Source organism: Salvelinus alpinus, chromosome 23 (genome assembly GCF_045679555.1).
Source record: "Salvelinus alpinus chromosome 23, SLU_Salpinus.1, whole genome shotgun sequence".
Lineage (NCBI taxonomy): Eukaryota > Metazoa > Chordata > Actinopteri > Salmoniformes > Salmonidae > Salvelinus > Salvelinus alpinus.
The window spans coordinates 18,289,225-18,315,353 of NC_092108.1; the positions used below are offsets into that span (position 1 = coordinate 18,289,225).

The 26,129-nt window shown below is 43.0% G+C and overlaps 2 protein-coding genes and 1 non-coding gene across 5 annotated transcripts; 1 reads left to right on the plus strand and 2 right to left on the minus strand.

Moving 5' to 3' along the window:
- Positions 1-421: 421 nt before the first annotated feature.
- LOC139550394 (caspase-7-like) lies at positions 422-6,968 on the minus strand. Of its 3 annotated transcripts, none has more exons than XM_071361270.1 (7): positions 6,852-6,940; positions 3,257-3,344; positions 2,679-3,019; positions 2,436-2,476; positions 2,060-2,165; positions 1,312-1,894; positions 422-1,205 (listed from the first exon to the last, which is right to left on the minus strand). In XM_071361270.1, exons 3-7 carry the CDS (start codon positions 3,010-3,012, stop codon positions 1,019-1,021), a joined length of 1,251 nt encoding a protein of 416 aa, XP_071217371.1. In that variant the 5' UTR covers positions 3,013-3,019; positions 3,257-3,344; positions 6,852-6,940; the 3' UTR covers positions 422-1,018. The 3 variants fall into 3 exon arrangements, with proteins under 3 accessions (XP_071217371.1, XP_071217369.1, XP_071217370.1); XM_071361268.1 differs by having other exon boundaries at positions 3,234-3,344; XM_071361269.1 differs by lacking the exon at positions 3,257-3,344 and having other exon boundaries at positions 6,852-6,968.
- A 63-nt stretch (positions 6,969-7,031) lies between these two features.
- On the plus strand, positions 7,032-7,103 carry trnae-cuc (transfer RNA glutamic acid (anticodon CUC)). The gene has a single exon. It is a non-coding gene; the product is annotated as a tRNA-Glu (tRNA).
- A 7,361-nt stretch (positions 7,104-14,464) lies between these two features.
- mcm6 (minichromosome maintenance complex component 6) lies at positions 14,465-25,261 on the minus strand. Its single transcript, XM_071361344.1, has 18 exons — positions 25,066-25,261; positions 24,553-24,699; positions 22,270-22,380; positions 22,077-22,164; positions 21,802-21,963; positions 21,300-21,465; positions 21,065-21,210; positions 20,642-20,792; positions 19,485-19,626; positions 17,475-17,616; positions 17,268-17,375; positions 16,835-16,990; positions 16,569-16,697; positions 16,078-16,242; positions 15,837-15,951; positions 15,480-15,674; positions 15,263-15,402; positions 14,465-15,174 (listed from the first exon to the last, which is right to left on the minus strand). The coding sequence occupies exons 1-18, from the start codon at positions 25,161-25,163 to the stop codon at positions 15,070-15,072; spliced, it is 2,466 nt and encodes an 821-aa protein (XP_071217445.1). The 5' UTR covers positions 25,164-25,261; the 3' UTR covers positions 14,465-15,069.
- Between the last annotated feature and the right edge of the window lie 868 nt (positions 25,262-26,129).

The window sequence follows — 26,129 nt, forward strand, 5'->3', positions numbered from 1 at the left end:
TCTGAAACATCTTCCATACCCGGACTGAGAAACTTCAGATAGGCTGTTATGATTTAACAGTGAATTCTCGCCTGCTTATTTAATGTAAGTAAGCTGTCACTCTCAGAGACCCTACCACAGCTTCCTGTACCTTGGCACATCTCCCATCAGAGAGTGTGTTGTAACCTTGGAATGTCTGTTTTCCTAAAAGATGTTTCAAGCTCTTTTTTTTTCTTCCATTAAATGGTAACAATTGAGGAATGTTTACTTTGTCTGTGTAACAGCACTATTATAAATGTGTGTTTTACCACCGCTGGTTCTGGAGATCTGGTCTGTAAAATGGATGTCTATTTTTCTATTAGCCATGTTTCACGTTTTATATTCAACAGGATGTCACTCTAATTCTGAGGAGTGTGAGGTAAAAACACTTCAGCAATCCAACTGTTGATAAAATATAAAATATTTATTTTGAAGTATAACATATTTTAAGATGCCAGGAAAGGCATGTAAGAAAACATGATTGTATAAAAATTCACAAATAAAGAAAGTAGATGAAATCACATAAAAAAATATTTAAAGTAAAGCTGAAACAGTGTGCCAAGATATCAATAACCAGTTGTTCTTGCTATGAAACTTTACATGGAATGCTGATTCTGAGTATCTTCAGATATCAAATTAATAGTTTGGTTAAAAGGTCAATGTAGTCTCACCTAGTTCACTTGGTTGAGCTGCAGCAGTGCCACAGGACTTTTGGTATATACGCTGGTGGAATTCTGTATCATTAATATAAAATGTATATTTGTCCAAGTCCTGTAAAATTTAACAACATTAAATACATGTAGCAGTCAGGCAAATAAAGACACCCGCAGTGATGGTGGCTCCTCTCCCACCATGTAAAAGTAATAAAATAAGAATGCCACCACAGGAATGTTGGTAGTGTCATGATTATGGCCTATTCAACCTTTCATATCAAAACTGGACTTGAAAGAGCATATGGACGGTTGATGATGAAGGGTACCATGGTAACATCAAGAGATCATCAGGAAGAATGCGTGGCCTCAGCAGGAAAGATGAGTGTCTTGGTCAGGGTGTTTCTGGAATCTGGTGATTGCTTAACATTCTCATAGCCGATACGTTTCCCATCTTTATCCTTAACAGGAAGTTTGCCGTCCATCTTGCTCACTTCAGCATTGACCAGGGTGATGATCGCATGGATGTCTTTCCCGCTGTAGAGAACAGGAGACAAACACACATAACATAAAATAAGTCAACACAACCATTCCATAGAGACGATATGAATAAGATCTGAAGTGAATTTCAAGGTGATGTTACCCGGTGCAGCCTTTTTCCAGCTGGCCACACAGAGACTGGATGAACCAGGACCCCGTGTACACGTTCCTGATAGAGACATACTGCTCTACGTTGGCCATGAAAACCAGGTAGTCGGAGTATAGTGGAAGTGTGTAGTCTTGGACTTGGCCGTCGTCTGTGTCCAGTTCCATGTCCGTCTCTTCAACTTTAGGCTTCTTGTTCACCGGCACACCCCCCTGCACGTCTTTCCCTCGACAGGCTTGGATGAAGAACAGTTTGGGCTTTTCAACAAGGATGCTACAGTTTGTGCCGTTGAAAGGTGAGAGGATATCAATGGTGGGGACGACTGTTCCATCTGTGCCACAGACGCCCTCCTTTTCTCCGTGACTCAGAATGCAGCAGACGAAGGCATCGCCATGCTTAGGAAGATCCTTTAGATCAGTGAACTGACCGCTGACCCACTCCTTCACACCGCACTGTTGCAGGTCAGATAACTGCTTCAGCTCAGAGAAGACCTTCAGCACAATGGGAATCTCCACTGCAGTCTTGTCCTTGCACATCACCACCCTGAACTTCATCTGACTGAATATGTTGGCCAGATCCTCTGTAGGAGAAGACAAGACACTTAACAACCAGGCCTCTCACTTCTCTCTATTCTCATTCTATGACATCATGATAATCAACTGAATGAGCAAAATGGCAAGCAGGTCAGATGCTGTAATAGAGAAATGAGACTTGAGATGTTTTTGAGGATAAAACGTTGACATACCAACATCCTTGTTTGATCCTGTTCTTTCACGCAGTTTATCAAATATCTCGTTGTTGATGATCAAACAGAGACCACGGGGTACACTGGTCATCTCATACAGACTGACCTGGAAACAGAGGAAACCAGGGGTCATTTACACACAAAGATATTTCACATCAAACTGACAGTGTAAAAAAAAAAATTATCCTAGTATTATGTTTGGCTTGAATGGCTTCATTGGAAAGGAGTTGTGCTGCAATGAGAAGACAGGTTAAGTTTTGTGTCTGTATTATTGTATATTGTTGACTTGTGTATTTGCTCTGAACTATATGATCAGTTGTCAGGTGTAATATATGTAGTTAATAAACACTTTAAATGTAGATAGAGGGGTTATCACCTCATCGCCACCTGTGACCACTGTTTCCAGGTCAGAATTATCTACAAAACACAGAAAACACAGTTAGATACCTGATACCAGCTATCTAATACAGTAGAACAGTAGCACTGGTGTCAGTTGACTGATCTGTAAATGAGTCTTGTCATGTAGTGTGTTATATGTACTGTCTGGTGGTTGTGTCAGTAAACAATGACAGAGTCGTGGTGCAAAGCTAGTAGTACTAGTAGTCAGTGTGTGTGGTACCTGTACAGGGAATTGGGATTGTTGGGGCTGGGTTGAAGGTGTGGTCACTGGGTTCTGTGTGGTTGTTGAATATTTCCTCCAGTCTAGGGTAGTTTTTTATAATATGTGGTTTCTGTAGCAGGTTCACGAGTTCACAGCATTTTGTGTCTCCTTTATTCATCACTTTATCCAGCAGGTTGACGACAGTCTTCTCATCGGACTGATTGGGGATGTTTAGGTTGTTGTAGTCACGATTAGTCACTATTTCCTCCTGCTGCACATGTTGAAGGATGTAGCTGGATTCCGCAGACAGGATCTCCGTTAACAAAGTCTTCTTCTCTCTCAGCATCTGCATGATGGACCTTAGAGAGAGAAAGAGAAAAAGGAGAGTGTGTTCATTATATAAAACATATAATGCCACAGATGCATGTCAATGGCCAAGCCAAATGATGCTGATGTGACCTGAGTCATCCTCATAACTGAATTAACAAAACCTGCCATGTTCCTAAGAAGTTTTTCGATATTTCAAGAATGGGTTAAGTTCAAAATGCAATGACTGATGCAAGTTATGCTAACCTATTTGTGGATGATTGAATTACCATTCTCCTAGCTGCAGGATATTATTGTGGCCTGGCAGCTCAATCACCGATTTTTCTTTTCAGAATCCCCCTGCAAAGGCATGCTAAGCTTTTGGAATATCAAAGAAAAAGTTGCAGTCAGCATTCCTGCAGTCAGCATACAAATTGTACACTCCATTAAAACTTGAGACATCTGTGGCTTTGTGTTGTGTGACAAAACTGCACATTGTGTGGTCTTTTACTGTCCCCAGCACAAGGTGCACCTGTGTAATGATCATGCTGTTTAATGAGCCTCTTGATATGCCACACCTGTTAGGTGGATAGATTATCTTGGCAAATGAGAAATGATCACCAGCAGAGATGTAAACAAATGTGTGCACAAAATTTGAGAGAAATAAGCTTTTTGTGTATATGGAACATTTCTGGGATATTTTATTTCAGCTCATGAAACATGGGACCAACACTTCACATGTTGCGTTGATATTTTTGTTCAGTATATATATTTTTCTACAGCCCAATATTGTGAACATACCAGTGTCAACATTGCATTTTTCAATAGTGGTCTTAATTCTTATTTATTATAAGCATATTTCCCCCTTGCACTTATTTTGACTCCCTCCAGGGGTCTCGCGCCCCACACACAATCATACATACCTCTTGGATACGTTACCAACAAAGACAAGGCTAAAAGGTTACTAGCTCACTTAACTGAACAATGTCATGTGCAAATGCAGGCTAGTCTTTGGGTGCTGAAGTTTGATATCAGAGCGCCAATTTGCCCACACTAGTCACCACTCAACTCCATTGTAAACCACAGAGTTGAGTTTATTCGGTTGAAGGTAACAACACATAGTAACAAGCGTTCCTCAAGTCCCCAACAGCTAGAGACAGTGATGACTGAATAGTTAGGATGCTAGCTGTTAATAGTTTTTTTAATTTAACTAGGCAAGTCGGTTAAGAACAAATTCTTATTTACAATGACAGCCTACACCGGCCAAACCTAGACGACACTGGACCAATTGTGCACTGCCCTATGGGACTGCCAATCACAGCCAGTTGTGATACAGCCTGGAATCAAACCAGGGTCTCTGTAGTGACGCCTCAAGCACTAAGATGCAGTGCCTTAGACCACTGCGCCACTCGGGAGCCCAAGTCAAGTAGATAGCTATAACCAACAGCTAATAAGTTTAGTGTAAAAGTACAGTAGCTATCAAGGAGTGTTGGGGAGTACAGTAGTGAACTACATGTAGTTCAACTAGTAATTTAACAACATTTTGCAGTAGTTTGGCAACTCAATATTAGCAAGGTGTCCTCAATATTTTGTACACTGAGTGCATATTTAGAATTTGTGAATTATTTTGATGTGATATGAATGTCAAGGGCTTTATGTTTCCAGAACCAGAACCGTAATGCATTTGAGAATCGATTCCCATTTAGATGGAGTATTTGGTTGTTTTGGCTGCCAGAGCCAGTCTACCTCTGAAAATAACATATAAGGTTCTCGGACGGTAAGCTCCTTAAGAGTACATCTGGGGCAAGTAGCTGTGGAGCTTACTACAGGCACTGAACACAACTTTTTTTTTGCAAAAATAAGAATAAAATCTGGGTTAATTTCCTTTTCGGCATCAGACCTGCCTAATTCTCACATGAAACATATTTTTTGTGTTCAATCGTCAGTAAATGTTACCATCTGACTCCAGAGTGATCTGTTGTAGTCTACGACATTTCTTTTATTTCAACGTTTATTTTAACCAGGTAGGCCAGTTGAGAACAAGTTCTCATTTACAACTGCGACCTGGCCAAGATAAAGCAAAGCATTGTGACACAAACAACAACACAGAGTTACACATGTAATAAACAAACATACAGTCAATAATACAATAGAAAAAAGTCTATATACAGTGTTTGCAAATGAGGTAGGATAAGGGAGGTAAGGCAATAAATAGGCCATAGTGTCGAAATAATTACAATATAGCAATTAAACACTGGAGTGATAAATGTGCAGAAGATGAGTGTGCAAGTAGAGATACTGGGGTGCAAAGGAGCAAAATAAATAACAGTATGGGGATGAGGTAGTTGAATGGGCTATTTACAGATGGGCTCTGTACAGCTGGTGCTTAAAGCTAGTGAGGGAGATATGAGTCTCCAGCTTCAGTGATTTTTGCAGTCGTTCCAGTCATTGGCAGCAGAGAACTGGAAGGAAAGGCGGCTGGAATTGGCTTTGGGGGTGACCAGTGAAATATACCTACTGGGGCGCGTGCTACAGGTGGGTGCTGCTATGATGAGGCGGGGCTTTACCTAGCAAAGACTTAGAGATGACCTGGACCTGGAGCCAGTAGTTTTGGCGACGAATATAAAGCGAGGGCCAGCCAACGAGAGCATACAGGTCGCAGTGGTGGGTAGTATATGGGGCTTTGGTGACAAACCGGATGGCACTGTGATAGACTGCATCCAATTTGCTGAGTAGAGTGTTGGAGGCTATTTTGTAAATGACATCGCCGAAGTCAAGGATCGGTAGGATAGTCAGTTTTATGAGGATATGTTTGGCAGCATGAGTGAAGGATGCTTTGTTGCAAAATAGGAAGCCGATTCTTGATTTAATTTTGGATTGGAGATGCTTAATGTGAATCTGGAAGGAGTTTACAGTCTAACCAGACACCTAGGTATTTGTAGTTGTCCACATATTCTAAGTCAGAACCGTCCAGAGTAGTGATGCTGGACGGGCGGGCAGGTGTGGGCAGCGATCGGTTGAAGAGCATGCATTTAGTTTTACTTGCATTTAAGAGCAGTTGGAGGCCACGGAAGGAGAGTTGTATGGCATTGAAGCTCGTCTGGAGGTTAGTTAACACAGTGTCCAAAAAGGTCCATAAGTATACAGAATGTTGACATCTCAGATTTAGATTTGATAATTTATCACGAAGTAGTTTGGATGTAGGGAACTACTTTTTCAACGTTTTTCTTATGGGTAGCTTTACTGTAGCGTCGCTTCTTCCAATGTGAAGTAGTTGGTAGCTTGGTAAACTACATTTTCACAGTAGCTTCCCGTCTTCTATAATGCAACGTGTGAGCATCTGTAGCAGCACAGAGTTTCTAAACCCAGAGGCGCAACATCGCGAGACTTCCGGGAACGATTGCGAAACAGAAAAAACAGAACAGGCCAGGGTTTGGGGTTTGAGAAGTCAATGGGAGAAGTGAAACGTTCTTCCTTAGTTGTTCATTTTCTCGAACTCTAAAGGCACAACCTAGATTCGAGACAATATCTTAAGTAGTGGAACATATCATTACTCCAACCTCGTGAAAGTGACAAACTGACACGCTTTCATGTTCGTCAAAAGCAACTTTATATCGAAGGAGTGTCTTTGAGTTGACGGCATGCACATGCGCAGTACAACGTGTACAACGCATGAGCTTAGCGAACCTACAAGTGTGATCGGGGATTTCTATTGGAGAAGCAGTTTTAGCTTGATACTCTACTGTCTTTGGTAGCAGCCTAGCTCGCTAGCTAGCTACCGAATGCTACTTTAGATTCAACTAGCAGTGAGCATGTTTTGCCAAAGTGGTCATCGTGATATCTTGACACTAAATGACGAGTTGATAGCATAGCAAAATTACTTACCGGTACGACTAAAAACTGATTCGCTCGGCAAGTTGATGAAATAATTCAGTGGTCGCTATGCGTTCCACTCTTCCCTCGCAAATGTGAAGTTTTACTTTCATTTAGCTATTGTCCAATCGGAGTAGGTTCAAAGGAGTCGCCACACGACCAATAACTTCACTTTTCGTGAAGGAATTGGTTTCCCTGGTGGTCTAGTGGTTAGGATTCGGCGCTCTCACCGCCGCGGCCCGGGTTCGATTCCCGGTCAGGGAACTTCTTTTTTAACCACTGCAAATTCAATCTAAAGTAGAGTTTTTGCCTGCTTGGAAGTATAAAAACTGAGTGAACAACTTTTGGTTCCAAGTCATTTTCAGTGTTTTTCATAACCAAACCAAGTATATTGTATACCTATAATACTACTTGGGGCTCCCGAGTGTTGCAGGGGTCTAATCACCACAGACCCTGGTTAAATTCCAGGCTGTATCACAACCAGCGGTGATTGGAAGTCTCATATGGTGGTGCCCAGTGCTGTCTGGGGTAGGCTGTCATTGTAAATCATAATTTGCTCTTAACTGACTTGAATTAGAAACAAGCATTGTTCATATCTGACTGAATTCCCCTTTAATTCTTATGGCTGCAATCCCGTTAACGGGATGATATGACAACAACCAGTGAAAGTGCAGGGCGCCAAATTCAAACAACAGAAATCTCATAATTACAATTCCTCAAACATACATGTATTTTATACAATTTTAAAGGTAATCTTGTTGTTAATCCCACCAAAGTGTCCGATTTCAAATAGGCTTTACAGCGAAAGCACCACAAACGATTATGTTAGGTCACCGCAAAATCACAGAAAAACACAGTCATTTTTCCAGCCAAAGACAGGAGTCACAAAAAGCAGAAATAGAGATAAAATTAATCACTAACCTTTGATGATCTTCATTAGATGACACTCATAGGACTTCATGTTACACAATACATATATGTTTTGTTCGATAAAGCTCATATTTATATCCAATAACCTCCGTTTACATTGGCGCCATGTTCAGAAATGCCTCCAAAATATCCAGAGAAATTGCAGAGAGCCACGTCAAATAACATAAATACTCATCATAAACTTTGATGAAAGATACATGTTTTACATAGAATTAAAGATACACTTGTTCTTAATGCAACCGCTGTGTCAGATTTCAAAAAGCTTTACGGCAAAAACACAATATTCAATAATCTGAGAACAGCGTTCAGCCACAAAAGGAAGCCATACAGTTACCCGCCAAATTGTGCAGTCAACAAAACTCATAAAAAGCATTATAAATCTTCACTTACCTTTGCTGATCTTCGTCGGAATGCACTGCCAGGACTCCTACTTCCACAAGAAATGTTCGTTTTGTTCGGTAATGTTCATCATTTATGTCCAAATAGCTATTTTTGTTAGCGTGTTTGGTAAACAAATCCAAAGTCAGGAAGCGCGTTTACTAAAAGCAGACGAAATGTCCAAAAGTTCCGTTACAGTAGAAACATGTCAAACGATGTATTGAATCAATCTTTGGAATGATTTTAACATAAATCTTGAATAACGTTCCAACCGGAGAATACCATTGACTTCAGATGTGCGATGGAACAGTCCTCCCTCTCATGTGAACGTGCATTGTCAGAGCATGGTCAGGTCATGGTAGACCTGACTAATTCCTGTCTCCTTCGGCCCCACTTCACAGTAGAGGCATCAGACAAGGTTCTACAGACTGTTGACATCTAGTGGAAGCCGTAGGAAGTGCAAACAGATCCATATCCCACTGTGTATTCAATAGGGGCTGGGTTGAAAATCGACCAACCTCAGATTTCCCACTTCCTGTTTGGATTTCTTCTCAGGTTTGTGCCTGCCATATGAGTTCTGTTATACTCACAGACATCATTCAAACAGTTTTAGAAACTTCAGAGTGTTTTCTATCCAATACGAATAATAATATGCATATATTAGCAACTGGGACTGAGGAGCAGGCAGTTTACTATGGGCACCTCTGGGCACCTTTCATCCAAGCTACTCAATACTGCCCCTGCAGCCATAAGAGGTTTTAAGGCCCTTTTGCATCCTTGTTCATCCCTTCCTGGAATTAGCCACATGTCACTGACCTGACATGGTTGGATAGCTGAAAGCAAAGGGCTTGATTCCAGGCCAATGCCAGATGGGCTGGTCCATTTTTAGCCCAGTTTTACATGGGAGTTTTGCACAAATTCATCATGATCTGGATAATAATGGGGGCCTCAAGGAAAAAAATGGGCCAGTGTGTTAGAAATGCCAGGGATGATTTCTGGTACTTGTCCGCCCCTGGTTGTAGATGTGTTTGATCAGGGCCTGCTGAGTGGCTGTTGTAGTTTTCCGTCTGTCATCCTTCCAGTCAACTTTGGTCTTAGAAGTGGGGGGGACATAACTTGGCAGGGGGTCTCCTATTTTTGGGGGGCATCTAAAGCACGTTTCCTGAGAGACTGAAAAACAGCTTCTATCTCAAGGCCATCAGACTGTTAAATAGCCATCACTAGCACATTAGAGGCTGCTGCCCTATACATAGACTTGAAATCACTGGCCACTTTAATAATTGGAATACTAGTCACTTTAATAATGTTTACATATCTTGCATTACTAATTTCATATGTATAAGGGCAAGACCCAGATGCAGACACGGGAGGCAGATGGTTTGAGTCTTGATATTTATTAAACAATCCAAAAGGGGTAGGCAAGAGAATGGTTGTGGACAGGAAAAAGGTCAAAACCAGTTCAGAGTCCAGGAGGTACAGAGTGGCAGCCAGGCTCGAGGTCAGGGCAGGCAGAATGGTCAGGCAGGCGGGTACGGAGGCCAGAAAACAGGCAAGGGTCAAAAACCGGGAGGACTATTAAAGAGAATAGAAGCAGGAGTACGGGAAAACCGCTGGTTGACTTAAAAAACATACAAGACGAACTGGCACAGAGAGACAGGAAACACAAGGATATATACACCAGGGATAATAAGCAACACCTGGAGGGGGTGGAGACAATCACAAGACAGGTGAAACAGATCAGGGTGTGACAATATGTATATACTGTATTCTGTCCTATTCTACTTTATCTTAGTCTCATCCAAATATTTATATATTCTTAATTCCATTTCCTTTACTTTAGATTGTATGTTTTGTTAGATTTTACTTGTTAGATATTACTGCACTGTTGGAGCTAGAAACACAAGCATTTCGCTACACCCGCCATAACATCTGCTAAACAAGTGTATGTGACAAATAGGTTTGGAAAACAAAAGTTGAATGAAAACACAAACACACCTACACATTAGCACATAGAAACAGTACATCCTCCATATAATTCATACCATAGGTCTAATAGTACTGTATAGCTCTTTTTTACTTGCCCACAATATAGCTGGTTCACCCCATGCTGCTCCTAGGGTTCCACGGCCCTGTAGCACCCCAACCCAACACACCCCACTCAGCTTTAGGATCTTATTGAAACATTAATTATTGGTTTCAAGTGTTAGGCCAAGGCCAGAGTGACAACAATTCAGCAGACCTCCAGGGCCAGGACTGAGAAGCCTAGCAACTAGGGCTTGCCTAAATGGGTATCTCCCCTGACGTAGGCATGTTTTCAATACAGACACCTTTTGTCGTACAGTTTTCCATATAAGGCATCCAGACCTTATGAAAGTTGCACAGTATACCCTTAATCAAATCTAGTGATACTGTACATAACTTGACATTTCTTCCATAGATTGTGGGAGGATAACCAACCTTCCAATTAATGCAATTCAAGCAAACAAAAGCAGGGAGAAGGTTGAATCTGGAGACATGCTGAGATAAAATAACATACTATTTGCAGAATAATACAATTTCTGAGTGCATGGTATTCAGTTTCACTGGCATATAGTACTTTCTATAGATGGTCTTAAACTGCAGTACTTTTACAGTATGCCTGATATTATATGAACATGACTGGGCGTTCTAACATATCTGTATCCATTCATCATCATTCATTAATAGTGTCATCACATTTTTGTTTTACATGTTTTGTGTCATCGGGAAAAGCCTCTATCGACCCTTGATAAAGTTTGGAAATCAACTTTAGAGGTTGTTAGACTGCCTTAAAATAGTTTACATCTTTGAAGTTTCTTGTTTGGCCAGTGTTGGCTGCACAGAGAGAAAAAAGTGTTGTATTGGCAAAAGTTAACTTCTGCACTGTCACAGACTGGTCTTCCCTGACTGCCTGAACCTAGTGAGACCCCTGTCACCATATGATCTTGCTCAGATGAGGCATGACAAAGAATTACCATGGTGTACATTAATATATTATATTAGCAATGAATACCATCATTGGTTCAATAATTGAAATGACATTATTCCCAATCCAGACTGTAGCCTACCCATCAACTCAAGATGGAACTTTGTAGCCATTCACTGATTGTTATAATATACTGCAAAAATCATCTGAGGTCTGTAGACTGGTCTTCCCTGGCTGTCTGACCCTGCAGGGACACCTGTCACCATCTGATCCTGCTAAGACATGATGAGCATGTCCCATTGGGGCGACTGCATGTAGGCAATCTGTCCCGTGGAAGGGACAGGGAGCCTGCCAGGCCTGGTGGCCGGACAAGGATGCCCTAAAAAGGTTGATTGTTTTGCGTAGGGACATTCTGAACCATCCCCCTCGGCCCGTGGGCCTGGATGTGATGGGAACTCTATCTGAGAACTGAACTTGGGGAACAGTGGTGTTGACCTGCCACAAACAGTCTGGTGGGATCGATCTGTCCATTCAGGATATTTCCCTTCACCCTCTCAGACACCTTTGCATTGTTCAACAAGAGGGCTCTCTGGCCGACGGTCGCTTGCGCCATGACCCTCCCAGAAGTCTCAGCGGTACACTTGAAGGTCCGGGTGGTATGGTCGGCAAGATAGACTTAGCTCCATAAACTTCTCCCAGTTGACAGTGCCACCGTTCGCCAGGGAGTTGCACAGCTCCTTAGCCTGCACCGCCATGTAGACTGAGAGGAGGGAAACTGCGTTTACAGAGCGCCCTGCAGATCGGTAGATCCTCTCACACTCAGACGCAGTGTCATTGGGATGAGCGAACTTGGGGTCAAAGGAAGATGAGCTCAAAGCCTTCGGTTCGAGGTGCTCAGCCAGGGCAGGTTCCACGGGAGGTGGGCTGAGCCATCCCAATGACTCCATGCTGTGCATATCCAAGTGAGGGTAGCCAATCACAGGAGAAGGTGACTTGAATGGCTCCACCCAGGAGGACTCCAACAATGCCAGACAGTCTGGGAAGGCTTATACAAGCTGTCGACGGATGTAGAATTACTCTGAGAGGAGATTCCATCCATCCTAGTCTTCTTGGGCTATACAACATCTCTCTGGTGTAACGGACGCAGTCCCTACACTTTGCATTGGAGCAAAAACACTCTTTTGTGTGATGATGTAGGCTAATCTTTATAGTTGCTGCCATATCATAGGCATTAGCCAGAGTTCCTGAAAAAGAACGCTTGGCCTGCTACTTTGTTTGCATAGTCTGAACATGTCGACCATAAAAAATTGGCATTACATTTTTTTTTTTTACTTAACCTACGTTTAATAACTAGGCAAGTCAGTTTAGAACACATTTATATTTACAATGATGGCCTACCGGGGAACAGTGGGAACTGCCTTGCTCAGGGGCAGAACGACAGATTTTTACCTTGTTAGCTCGGGGATTCGATCCAGCAACCTTTCGGTATTCAGTGTACAACATGAAGTTTCCCCTCCATGTCAAGGAGGAGGAAGTGGCAGAGAAGCTACGTAGGCAGCGGAATGGGTAGCAGCTAGATAAAAAATTATCCTACACATGCGCAGAAATCTCTGTATCATTAGCCATGGCAAGTCGTTTTCCAGTAAATCTGGAAACGCAGCTACTCCAAACTAAGAAATGTGTGGCCCTCTGTTGAATTTTGACGTCCTGATGTGCCTCGTTATGTTGCCCATCCCTGATGTACTGTAGGTGTCCATGACCATATAAACTCATCGGGTCTGAGGGAGTCTGCTGAAGTGGTCATTTCTCTATTAGTGTTATATCTATGTGTGTGTGTGAGTCTGGGTTTCTCTCCCTCACAGGTTTGCTATTGTGCTATGTCCAGTGTTCACACTGCTCTGGGTCTGTGCTGTGGCACTGCATGCCCTTGGGAGCCCAGAGAGAGGTGAGTGATGAATATGTGTTGTATGTGTATCTTCCTTCCTTTCATGTGTTTACCATATTTTATAGAAAATATTTTTGCATCTTCAAAGTGGTACATGTTGTGTATATCAAATGATACAACCACCCCAAAAATCTATTTTAATTTCAGGTTGTAAGGCAACAAAATAGGAAAAATGCCAAGGGGGCAAATACTTTCGCAAGCCACTGTAACTGCTGGGACAGTTACTATAAGGTGGGACGAGACCCAAAGCCCTGATACACACACCCACCAGACCTAGAACCAGAGCCACTATTGCATCAAGCTGCTTCTTCTACCAGATACAGATCAACAACCAGGTAATACTATACCAGAGATAGTTTTACTGTCTTGTGTGTGTTTAGCGGTGGCCCTGTTTGTTAAGAGGCTGTGTGTATATGTGTATTGTGACTTTAAGGGGGAAGTGACATACAATGAGACCAACACAGACCCCACACATTCATATGATGTGAAGATGAGGGTGAGGAAGATTAGTGATTGTAGAGGACCTCAACACTGGAGCAGCTGGAGAAACACCATAATTGAGTCAGCAGCAATGGCGGTCAGTGCCGTTTAAGATGAGGGAGGGCAATTTATTTTTGAATGAGTATGGCCTTAGTTCTATTACAGCATATTGGATGACTGTCATTCATATTCCATTCACCCAGCTCAATGTAACATCGATAGGTTTAGGCTACTACATGATACTCATATTGTGAATCACCCAATCAGCTGAACTCGCTTTGGGAATACCCATGATCCTCCTGTCTCTGCTGCTGCTGATCTGACTCCAGAGGTATTCTGAGGTTTAGTTGAGAGGGAGAGAAATGGAGAGATGAAGATAGAGATGGAGAGAAACAGAGAACGGGAGAGCAGAAAGAAACACAAATACATTTACAAAAGACAGAAACAGAGAAAGAAACCAAAAGAAACAAGACAATGTATTAATGGAATAACCATTAATGGAATAATCAAATCAAACTGTATGTCACATGCGCTTACTGTGAAATGCTTACTTACAAGCCCTTAGCCAACAATGCAGTTCAATAAAGAGTTAAGTGCTGATGTGCTTGGTTTTAGTCTCTGACCACAGACAACACACATTTTCTCTGTGAAACTGAACTTCCGTTAAACGAGTGGCGGAAAACACCTTTTATTCTTAGAAAACAGAATGGGGGAAAACACAAATGCCTGGGTGATTGCACAGTAACTAGCAAGAACAAAATAACAGATGGCTAGTTTGGCTATATTCATTCATGTCAATCATATTAACTCCAACTAGGTGTAAATGGGATCTCATTCCACTCAGGTTAATAACTTCACTATTTTAGTTAAATGTTTACTGTAGATTCTCAAGGACCCCTTACTCCTTGTTTTAGTGTGTGTAAACATCAGTTGAGAAACAGACAGGTGTGTGTGAATCACATGGAGAAGACAGTCCTTTATTAAATGACTAGACCAGCGCAGTATAAACACAGTACAGCCATTCACACAGCAGCTATGATTCAGAGACATATCTATCAAGGTCAGTGAAAAAAACAACGACCACAGGGAGGGCATTAACAGCATCAAACATTTGATTATTCTTCTCTTTGTTTTTCTCACTTATTTGTATTTTTTATATAAAACATATGCATCAAAGGTAGACTTTCATTTGTGTGTATTTTGTTGTATGCATACATTTAACATGGGAAGTACAGTCAGAGGATTAACATTAAGTTAACTGAGGACACGCACAAACTTCAACAGCCATAAGCCAGCAAACGCTCTGGAGAAATCAGGGCAACATATTTACATTACTCACCTGGCTACAATAATACAAATAAACATTTTTAAACAGGCTAGTTGTGAAAAAGTCTACAAAGCAGGAATGAAATGACACCTTACCACAAGTTTAAAATGTCATTACACAGATCAATGTTCAATACAAACAGCTTCAAGAGTCTTGAATTGGAGTCTGACATAAACCCATGGAAAGAGGAGGGAGTTAGAGGGGAGGAAGGAGGGATGAGATGAGTCTAGTCCTCCAGAGTGTAGTTGGGGTTAACGACCAGAACTTCTTCCTGTGTCTCTGTCTCTGACCCTTTCAGCCCTCCCTGAGACAGCTCAATCAGGATATGATCCTAGAGATGGAGAGAGAGAGAGAGAGTTAGTCAGGTTTGTAAAGGTGTTATTACTCCGACTCAATGGTGCAATGGAGTGTGTACTTACATAGTGCACTAGTCTGTGCAGGACCTTCTCTATGAGGCTCTTTCTGTTGATGAGTTCCTCTTCTGAGTCAATATCTGACTCCATCTCCTTCAGATACCAGTTGATCACTGCACTCTTCTTCAACTCCTCCTCCTCTTCAGCTGCACACACAGGTAAACAACAGTTAACCACTGCAATACACACTTTGCACATGTAGAGTGTAGTGTGTGTGTCTTACCCTCCTCGGCCCTGCGGAGGTGCAGCACCAGCAGGTTGGAGATGCGGCGGTACTCTGGGAAGGTGAGACGCAGCGAGGGCTTGGAGCTGCTGTCAGTGTGACCATTCACACCGTTGGTTTGGCCGGTAACTCCGTCGGTGTGGCCGTTCACCTGCCCATTATCCTGGTCATTCACTCCGTTAGGAACGTCATGACCTGCAGAGATAGGAAAGCACCACACCTGTTGTATGACATAGAAATAACTAAAATAAAGCAGTAGTAGCAGTAGCAGTAGTAGTAGCAGCAGCAGCAGCAGTAGTAGCAGTAGAAGTAGTAGCAGCAGTAGTAGTAGCAGCATCAGTAGCAGCACGTGTGTACCGTTCTCTCCCTCCTCTATCTCCTGGTCCTGGTCCAGGTTGATGTCAGGTGTCTCCACTCTGATGATGGATTTATTGAGCAGGCGGAACGCCTCCTTGACGTGCTTCGGCTGGACCTGCAGGGTTGCACACACCGTATGACAGAACATCCCACACACTTCACCAGCACACAATCTAAACACAGGTTTTGAGAGCAGAGTTCAGTTGTGATAGAGTTGTGTGTAATTTGTTTGACCTCTTACCTCATCACAGCAGTGCATGCGTGCCATGCCCTCAGAAAGGCGGATCATGCTCTCCAGCTGCCTCACCGTGATTCGCCAGGCCGATGTGGCCACGCCCCCAGAGCTGTCGCGCTGACGCAGCCGTTTGTACTGCTCCACGATGAACTCCTCTGACTCACCAGAGATCTAGACACAAACACAAATTAACAGACATGTTAGTACTGGTCCACAATGAACTCCTCTGACTCACCAGAGATCTAGACACAAACACAAATTAACAGACATGTTAGTACTGGTCCACGATGAACTCCTCTGACTCACCAGAGATCTAGACACAAACACAAATTAACAGACATGTTAGTACTGGTCCACAATGAACTCCTCTGACTCACCAGAAATCTACGCACAAACACAAATTAACAGACATGTTAGTACTGGTCCACTGGACTCACAGCACAGAAACACAAAGACACCGAACCCTTGAAACACACACACACACACATAGCTCTGACCTTGGGTTTGAACTGCCGGGCGAAGAGCAGGTATCTTCTGATCTCATCCAGAGAGTAGAGCCTGTCTACCGAGTTCTCAATGCGAGAGTGCAGATCCACAATACGTCTGGCTATGGCATAGTCTGTCACCTACACACACACACACACACACACACACATATAATTCCATTAGTACACACACACACACACACTACACGCCTCACTGTGGCATAGTTTGTCACATCTTTCATTTAAACACACATTTTCTTTCTCTCTTACACACTCACCTCGTTGCAGTCGTCCACTAGGATGAAGAAGAGGTCGAAGCGGCTCATGATGGGAGCGGATAGGTTGACGTTCTGTTTCAGACTCTTGCTGCGGTCGTAGCGACCACCGACTGGGTTAGCAGCCGCCAGGATGGACGTACGGGCATTCAGAGTGGCCTGGAGGAGAGGGAGGGTTAGTGTGTTCCATTCTGCTTTACCAATGGCGCTGCATGTGTGTGTGTGTACCTTAACTCCAGCTTTAGTGATGGAGATGGTGTGTGTTAGTGTGTGTGTGTGTGTACCTTGACTCCAGCTTTAGTGATGGAGATGGTGTGTGTGTGTGTGTACCTTGACTCCAGCTTTAGTGATGGAGATGGTGTGTTAGTGTGTGTGTGTGTACCTTGACTCCAGCTTTAGTGATGGAGATGGTGTGTGTTAGTGTGTGTGTGTGTACCTTGACTCCAGCTTTAGTGATGGAGATGGTCTGTTGCTCCATGGCCTCGTGGATGGCCACCTGGTCTCTGGTCTCCATCTTATCAAACTCATCGATACAACACACACCCTGTCGATAAAGAGAAATACACACCGCTTTAAGCACAAAACACACACACACACAAACAAACACGCACCATCCTCAGCTCACACACACACACACACTCACGTTGTCAGCGAGCATGAGCGCGCCGGCCTCGATGACGAACTCATGTGACTCCTCGTCTCGAACCACGGCTGCTGTTAAACCTGCTGCACTGCTGGCCTTCCCACTGGTATACACAGCCCTGGGACTGAACTCCTCCACATGCCTGAGACAGAGGGGACAGGTGTAGTGTGGGTATAGGGCACAGTGTGTAAGGCTAGGAGGCTGACAGTGTACAGGTGTAGTGTGGGTATAGGGGACAGTGTGTAAGGCTAGGAGACAGAGTGTACAGGTGTAGTGTGGGTATAGGGCACAGTGTGTAAGGCTAGGAGGCTGACAGTGTACAGGTGTAGTGTGGGTATAGGGGACAGTGTGTAAGGCTAGGAGACAGAGTGTACAAGTGTAGTGTGGGTATAGGGGACAGTGTGTAAGGCTAGGAGACAGAGTGTACAGGTGTAGTGTGGGTATAGGGGGAGGTGTAAGGCTAGGAGGCTGAGAGTGTACAAGTGTAGTGTGGGTATAGGGAACAGTGTGTAAGGCTAGGAGACAGAGTGTACAGGTGTAGTGTGGGTATAGGGGGAGGTGTAAGGCTAGGAGGCTGAGAGTATACAAGTGTAGTTTGGGTATAGGGGACAGTGTGTAAGGCTAGGAGACAGAGTGTACAGGTGTAGTGTGGGTATAGGGGGAGGTGTAAGGCTAGGAGGCTGAGCGTGTACGGGTGTGGGTATAATGGGGATGTGTCGGTGGTTTTGTGTGAGGGTAGATGGGTAATGCTCAAGTGAGTAGAGGCACAAGTGTGGAGGCTAAAGGGTGGAGGGATTCACTTGAGGAATGATTTTTGACAGAGGAGTCTCATACAGTGCCTTCAGAAAGTATTCACACCCCTTGACTTTTCACACATATTGCTGTGTTACAGCCTGAATTTGAAATGTTTTAACTTGAGATATTTGGTCACATACATCAAAGTGGAATTGTGTTTTCCCCCCAAAAATGTAACTCATCACAAATGAAAAGCTGAAATGTCTTGAGTCAGTAAGTATTCAACCCCTTTGCTGTGGCAAGACTAAACAAAGTTCAGGAGTAAGTCACATAATAAGTTGCATGGACTCTTTGTGTGTGCAAAACTAGTGCTTAATATGATTTTTGAATGACTACCTCATCTCTGTACCACACACATACAATTATATGTAAGGTCCCTCAGCCAGGAATTGAATTTCAAACAGATTCAGCCACAAAGACCAGGGTGCTTTTCCAATGCCTCGTAAAGAAGGGCACCTATTGGTAGATGGGTCAAAATAGAAAAAGCAGACATTGAATATCTCTTTGAGCGTGGTGAAGTTATTAATTACACTTTGGATGGTGTATCAATACACCTCGTCACTACAGGCGTCCTTCCTAAATCAGTTGCTGGAGAGGAAGGAAACCGCTCAGGGATTTCACCAAGAGACCATTGGTGGCTTTAAAACAGTTTAATGGCTGTGATAGGAGAAAATTGAGGATGGATCAACAACATTGCAGTTACTCCACAATACTAACCGAATTGACAGAGGGAAAAGAAGGAAGCCTGTACAGAATACAAATATTCCAAAACATGCATCCTGTTTGCAACAAAGCACTAAAGTAATACCTCAAAAAATATGGCAAAGAAATTACCCTTTTGTCCTGAAAGTATTACGTTTGGGGCAAATCCAATACAACACATTACTGAGTACCAGTCTCCATATGTTCAAGCATAGTGATGGCTGCATCATGTTATGGGTATGCTTGTAACCGTTAAGGATTGGGGAGTTTTTCATCATAAAAACCCCCAGAATGGAGCTAGATATTTCTGTATTTCATAAATAAATAAAAAATGTCTAATAACATGATTTCAATTTGTGATTGTGTGTAAGATGGGTGAGGGAAAAATACAATATTTAATCAATTTTGAATTCAGGTTATAACACAACAAAATGTAGAATAGCCTAAGTCAAGGCCCTGTACATGTAGGTAGACAGTGTGGAGTGTATAGTGTGCAGGGTGTAGAGGTCTTACTTGAGGAACTGGCTCTTAGCGGTAGAGGGGTCTCCGACAATGCAGACGTTGACATCTCCTCTGAGAGACGTTCCCTCCATGGTGGTCTTAGGAACACCCCCAAACAACATCAACAGGATACCACGCTTCACCTCATCGTTACCTACACAAACACACATTACACACACACACGTTATACACACACACACAGAATATCACATGCAAAGGCTATGGTAATAACATAGTAGTAGTAACAGTGTAGTACTGACCGTGTATAGTTGGGAACAGGCTGGTGCTGAGATTGTTGTAGTAATATGGTAGTGGTGTAGTAGTATAGTAGTAGTAACAGTGTAGTACTGACCGTGTATAGTTGGGAACAGGCTGGTGCCGAGGTTGTTGTAGTAATATGGTAGTGGTGTAGTAGTATAGTAGTAGTAACAGTGTAGTACTGACCGTGTATAGTTGGGAACAGGCTGGTGCTGAGATTGTTGTAGTAATATGGTAGTGGTGTAGTAGTATAGTAGTAGTAACAGTGTAGTACTGACCGTGTATAGTTGGGAACAGGCTGGTGCTGAGGTTGTTGTAGTAATATGGTAGTGGTGTAGTAGTATAGTAGTAGTAACAGTGTAGTACTGACCATGTATAGTTGGGAACAGGCTGGTGCCGAGGTTGTTGTAGTAATATGGTAGTGGTGTAGTAGTATAGTAGTAGTAACAGTGTAGTACTGACCGTGTATAGTTGGGAACAGGCTGGTGCTGAGGTTGTTGTAGTAATATGGTAGTGGTGTAGTAGTATAGTAGTAGTAACAGTGTAGTACTGACCGTGTATAGTTGGGAACAGGCTGGTGCTGAGGTTGTTGTAGTAATATGGTAGTGGTGTAGTAGTAACAGTGTAGTACTGACCGTGTATAGTTGGGAACAGGCTGGTGCTGAGGTTGTTGTAGTAATATGGTAGTGGTGTAGTAGTATAGTAGTAGTAACAGTGTAGTACTGACCGTGTATAGTTGGGAACAGGCTGGTGCTGAGGTTGTTGTAGTAATATGGTAGTGGTGTAGTAGTATAGTAGTAGTAACAGTGTAGTACTGACCGTGTATAGTTGGGAACAGGCTGGTGCTGAGGTTGTTGTAGTAATATGGTAGTGGTGTAGTAGTATAGTAGTAGTAACAGTGTAGTACTGACCGTGTATAGTTGGGAACAGGCTGGTGCCGAGGTTGTGGTAGAGGTTCTTGTCTTGGCTCATCTCAAACACCTTCTCCCACTCCTGAACTGACATCTGGCTTTTGATGCTCTCTGCTGTCTGATCCTCATCACGCAGCTCCTTCCCTCCAAACTACACACACACACACGATTACAACTCCCTTCAAACAAATGTTGTACATGCATGCATTACATGTATACTAGTTTGTAGCCTGAAGTAGTGTGAGTGTGTATGTCTCGATGGTTGGGTGAGTGTGTCGATGTTTGGGTGTGTGTGTATGTGTGTGTCTCGATGGTTGGGTGAGTGTGTGTCGATGTTTGGGTGTGTGTGTCTCGATGGTTGGGTGAGTGTGTGTGTCGAAGTTTGTGTGTGTGTGTGTCGAGGTTTGGGTGAGTGTGTCGTACCCTGGGGTTGGTAGGAGCCACATGGCAGGCGAGGAAGGCCAGTCTGTAGGACAGCTCTCTGACACCCAATGCTTTAAGACCGCGAAGGCCCTCGTTCTCATAACCCTGTCTCCCTCCTACACGGGAACTGGTCTCTGCTCGCACACCTAGAGAGATGGGAAATTAGTCCTGTTGTGTGTCTGTATGACCTGTGTACGTGTCATGCCAGTGTGTGTTTGTTTGTGTGTGTACATACCTGCGGTGCTGAGCTGGGAGACGTCGGGAACCACTATGAGTGAGCCAGTGATATCACAGCGGTCTCCGGCCTGGGCCGTCTCCACAGCCTCAGCCCTCAGAATCACCTCTAGAGAGCGGGGGATGGACCCTCTGGGCAGCTCTGCCTGGGTCTCCTGGATACGCACCTACACACACACACACACACACACACACACACACACACACACACACACACACACACACACACACACACAGAGGTTAGACATACACACGCATAACACACACAAGTTTCAGACTCAGACACACACACACACGTAACATTACTGACACACAAACAATCACACGCGTGCCTTCCTACTATTCTGAAGAGGACCAAGTTGTTGAGGCGACGAAGTTATTTAGATGATATCTGACAGAATCCTCGAGCCGACTAGGTGAAAAATCAGACGTTGTTCCCTTGAGCAAGGCACTTAACCCTAATTGCTGTAAGTCGCAAAATGACAAAAAATGTAAACGTCTACCTTCTGGAAGTCGATGAATTTGGAGCGGTGTGTGTCTAGGTGGAAGCGAGCGCGGTTGCTGCAGACGGGGTTCCTGCAGACGGTGGGCGGTGCGTACTTGAACTGCTGGGGCACGTCCGGACACACCCCCTGGCAGTCCAGACACAGGAACGTCCCGCTCACCTGATGGAGGCAAAACAGAGAGGATCAGACACAGATGTCATACATCTCAAGAGTTTTTAGGAAGCATTATTTGGCCTCACTCACAAGCTGTGGGTATACGGTGTGTGACTCACCAGTTCTGGGTGTACGGGGTGCGTCCTCACTACCTGTGCACTGATCCGCACCAGAGAGCCGATACGCAGGGAGGACAGCTCACGGATCCTATAACACAAAACAAATACTGTCAGATCACACACAAAACATCTTAGAGAACAGAACACCATTTGTGTGACTTGAAACATTTGTCTTCAGGTATGTGTCTCTTACTTGTGTCTGGTGGGCAGGTCCTGAATGGCCAAGTAGAACTCCTTATTCACTGGGACATTCCCATGATCCCTAGCAAAGTTCCTCACCGCACGGCAAAGGAAGGGATACACTCTGAAGTGGAGGAGAGGTAGAAGCAGAAAGAAGAATAGAGAGCTTGTTAGGTGGACATAGTAACGCTAAGATCTTCAATTGCCAGCAGCATACCACCCTGCATACCACTGCTGGCTTGCTTCTGAAGCTAAGCAGGGTTGGTCCTGGTCAGTCCCTGGATGGGAGACCAGGTGCTGCTGGAAGTGGTGTTGGAGGGCCAGTAGGAGGCACTCTTTCCTCTGGTCTAAACAAAGATCCCAATGCCCCAGGGCAGTGATTGGGGACACTGCTCTGTGTAGGGTGCCGTCTTTCGGATGGGACGTTAAACGGGTGTCCTGACTCTCTGAGGTCATTAAAGATCCCATGGCACTTATCGTAAGAGTAGGGGTGTTAACCCTGGTGTCCTGGCTAAATTCTCAATCTGGCCCTCAACCATCACGGTCACCTAATAATCCCCAGTTTACAATTGGCTCATTCATCCCCCTCCTCTCCCCTGTAACTATTCCCCAGGTCGTTGCTGCAAATGAGAACGTGTTCTCAGTCAACTTACCTGGTAAAATAACGGTTAAATAAAAAAAAATAACATGAACACACAAAGGTTCTAAGTAGAGGTCGACAAATCGGTATGGTCGATTAATTAGGGTCGATTTCAAGTTTTCATAACAATCGGTAATCGCCATTTTTGGACACCGATTATGGTCGATTACATTGCACTCCACGAGGAGACTGGGTGGCAGGCTGACCACCTGTTACGCAAGTGCAGCAAGGAGCCAAGGTAAGTTGCTAGCTAGCATTAAGCTTATCTTATAAAAAACAATCAATCTTACCATAATCACTAGTTAACTACACATGGTTGATGATATTACTAGTTTAACTAGCTTGTCCTGCGTTGCATATAATCAATGCGGTGCCTGTTAATTAATCATCGAATCACCTAAACGGGTGATGACTTAACAAGCGCATTTGCGAAAAAAGCACTGTCGTTGCACCAATGTACCTAACCATAAACATCAATGCTTTTCTTAAAATCAATACACAAGTATCTTTTCTTAAACCTGCATATTTAGTTAAAATAAATCAATGTTAGCAGGCAATATTAACTAGGGAAATTGTGTCACTTCTCTTGTGTTCTGTGCAAGTAAAGTCAGGGTATATGCAGCAGTTTGGGCCGCCTGGCTCATTGCGAACTGTGTAAAGACCATTTCTTCCTAACAAAGACTGTACTTAATTTGCCAGAATTTTACATAATTATGACATAACATTGAAGGTTGTGCAATGTAACAGCAATATTTAGACTTAGGGATGTCACCCGTTCGATAAAATACGGAACGGTTCAGTATTTCACTGAAAGAATAAACGTTTTGTTTTCGAAATAATAGTTTCCGGATTTGACCATATTAATGACCTATGGCTCGTATTTCTGTGTGTTTATTATAGTTTATTATATTATAGTTAAGTCTATGATTTGATATTGATAGAGCAGTCTGACTGAGCGGTGGTAGGCAGCAGCAGGCTCATAAGCATTCATTCAAACAGCACTTTCCTGCGTTTTCCAGCAGCTCTTTGCAATGCTTGAAGCACAGCTCTGTTTATGACTTCAAGCCTATTAACTCCCGAGATTAGGCTAGCAATACTATACTATAAGAACATCCAATAGTCAAAGGTAAATGAAATACAAATGGTATAGAGAGAAATAGTCCTATAATAACTACAACCTAAAGACTCATACTAAAAGGAACCACCAGCTTTCATATGTTCTCATGTTCTGAGTAAGGAACTTAAACGTTAGCTTTTTTACATGGCACATATTGCACGTTTACTTTCTTCTCCAACACTGTTTTTGCATTATTTAAACCAAATTGAACATGTTTCATTATTTATTTGAGACTAAATTTATTTTATTTATGTATTATATTAAGTTAAAATAAAAGTGTTCATTCAGTATTGTTGTAATTGTCATTATTACAAATATATATATAAAAATCGGCCGATTAATCGGTATCAGATTTTTTGGGGTCCTGGTGTTGAAAAATCATAACCGGTCGACCTCTAGTTCTAAGTGTTCTGTTAGAGTTTGGGGAGGGCCTTATAAAGGTCTATGACTAAAACATCACACTGTTCTATTTTATGGAGTGTAGTGCCCCTCCTAAGATTGATTGAGGGATTTAAATATGATCCTAGATCTGTAGCTACCTGTAGAACTCCTCCTGGACGGTGGTTGCCAGTTCCTGATTAAATCCTTCGAGATCAGTGAAGGAGACCAGCAGAGTGTTTCTCTCTGGCCTGATCAGCTCCTCAGCATCACGGACATACTTCACCTCACCGTCTGCTGTCTGGTACCTACACACAGACACACACATAAATATAACCTTTTTATTAGTTGTATGCATCCCATTTTGATGTATAACTGTGGTTATAGAAGACTCGTATGAAGCTAGACTGGATATGTTAGACATGCACATCGTGTTAGCCAACTCCAACTAGCTTGTAAGCTAAGTTAGCCAGCAAGCTAGGTTTCAACAGTTCCAAAAACTTGGTAAAATACGATTAAAATAGTTAGTTAGCACACTATTAATAAAGTAAATCCAGCCATAACATTGACGTTTAGCTATATGATACAGTTTTGATAGCTATCCAATAGCTATTAGCTAGCTAGCTAACAATGTACCAAGAACAATAACATTATCATGTCATTATTTCACTTACTCTTCTAAGAAAGCCTGGAAAAGCTTCTGGCATTTCTCTGCCAACTCGTCCTTCACCATCTGTCCCGCATTTTCCTGAGTCGGCTGTACAAGATCCATATTTTCACTGGATTAAAACTAAAATATTAATATATGAAATAGTTTCTAAAGTCTCTCCCGTCTCCTTTCGACTGTACAACGCACGCTGTGGGAAAGAAAGTGCATTTTCCGCGCGAAAACCAGGACCATGTGACATTTGGCGCGACATAGTCGACCAATTACATCGTTGTATCTTGAACCATGCAAACGTATGAAGAATTATAGCCAATCAAACGTTGGTATGCAAATGTAGAACGACCTTTCTCCTTCCCCATGGCTTCCATGCTAGAAAAATGTATGCGTTATGACCATTTGCGGTTGTCACTAGTTACCGCAGACACAAAGTCAAAATGGTCTATATCGTAAAAATTCATGAAAACAAAAATGTGCTTTTTGGTCTTAATTTAAGGTTGGGGTTAGGAATAAGATTATCCGTGTGGTTAAAGTGTGGATTAAGGTTAGGGTTAGGTTTAAAATCAGAGTTTAAGAAGATAACTTGTAGAAATAGGTGGGGTTTAGCCATAATCATAACTTTGTGGGTGTGGTAACTAGTGATGACCGGACTGCGTGGACAGACCTAGGACCAGCTTCCCTTCCCACTCCTTGTATAAAGGTGGAACGCGCAAAACGGACCTTAGACAGTTAATAAAGTGTAATATCGTTACCGTGATGGAAGCAACTTTGTGTATTTTCCCATAAAATGAAAGAGCGTAGTGGTAGCTACATCCAGAATGTTGGTGGGGTGCAGTTCTGCGGTTTCTCCACTGGATGTAGCTGTTGAACTGACAGAGCATGTTCTCAAGTGCAGCATTGTCATATTCTTGTAGTGATAAGGTTTTGTAAAAACTGGGATTTTGTGGTTTTAACAGGGGAAGGACAAGGACCATAGTTTGCCAGTTCTCCCTGGCAAGTGCCCTTCTCCCATCTCTTCTTCATAAACAGTAGCCAACACGAATATGGAGGATGTCTACCTGTCATTCACCAATC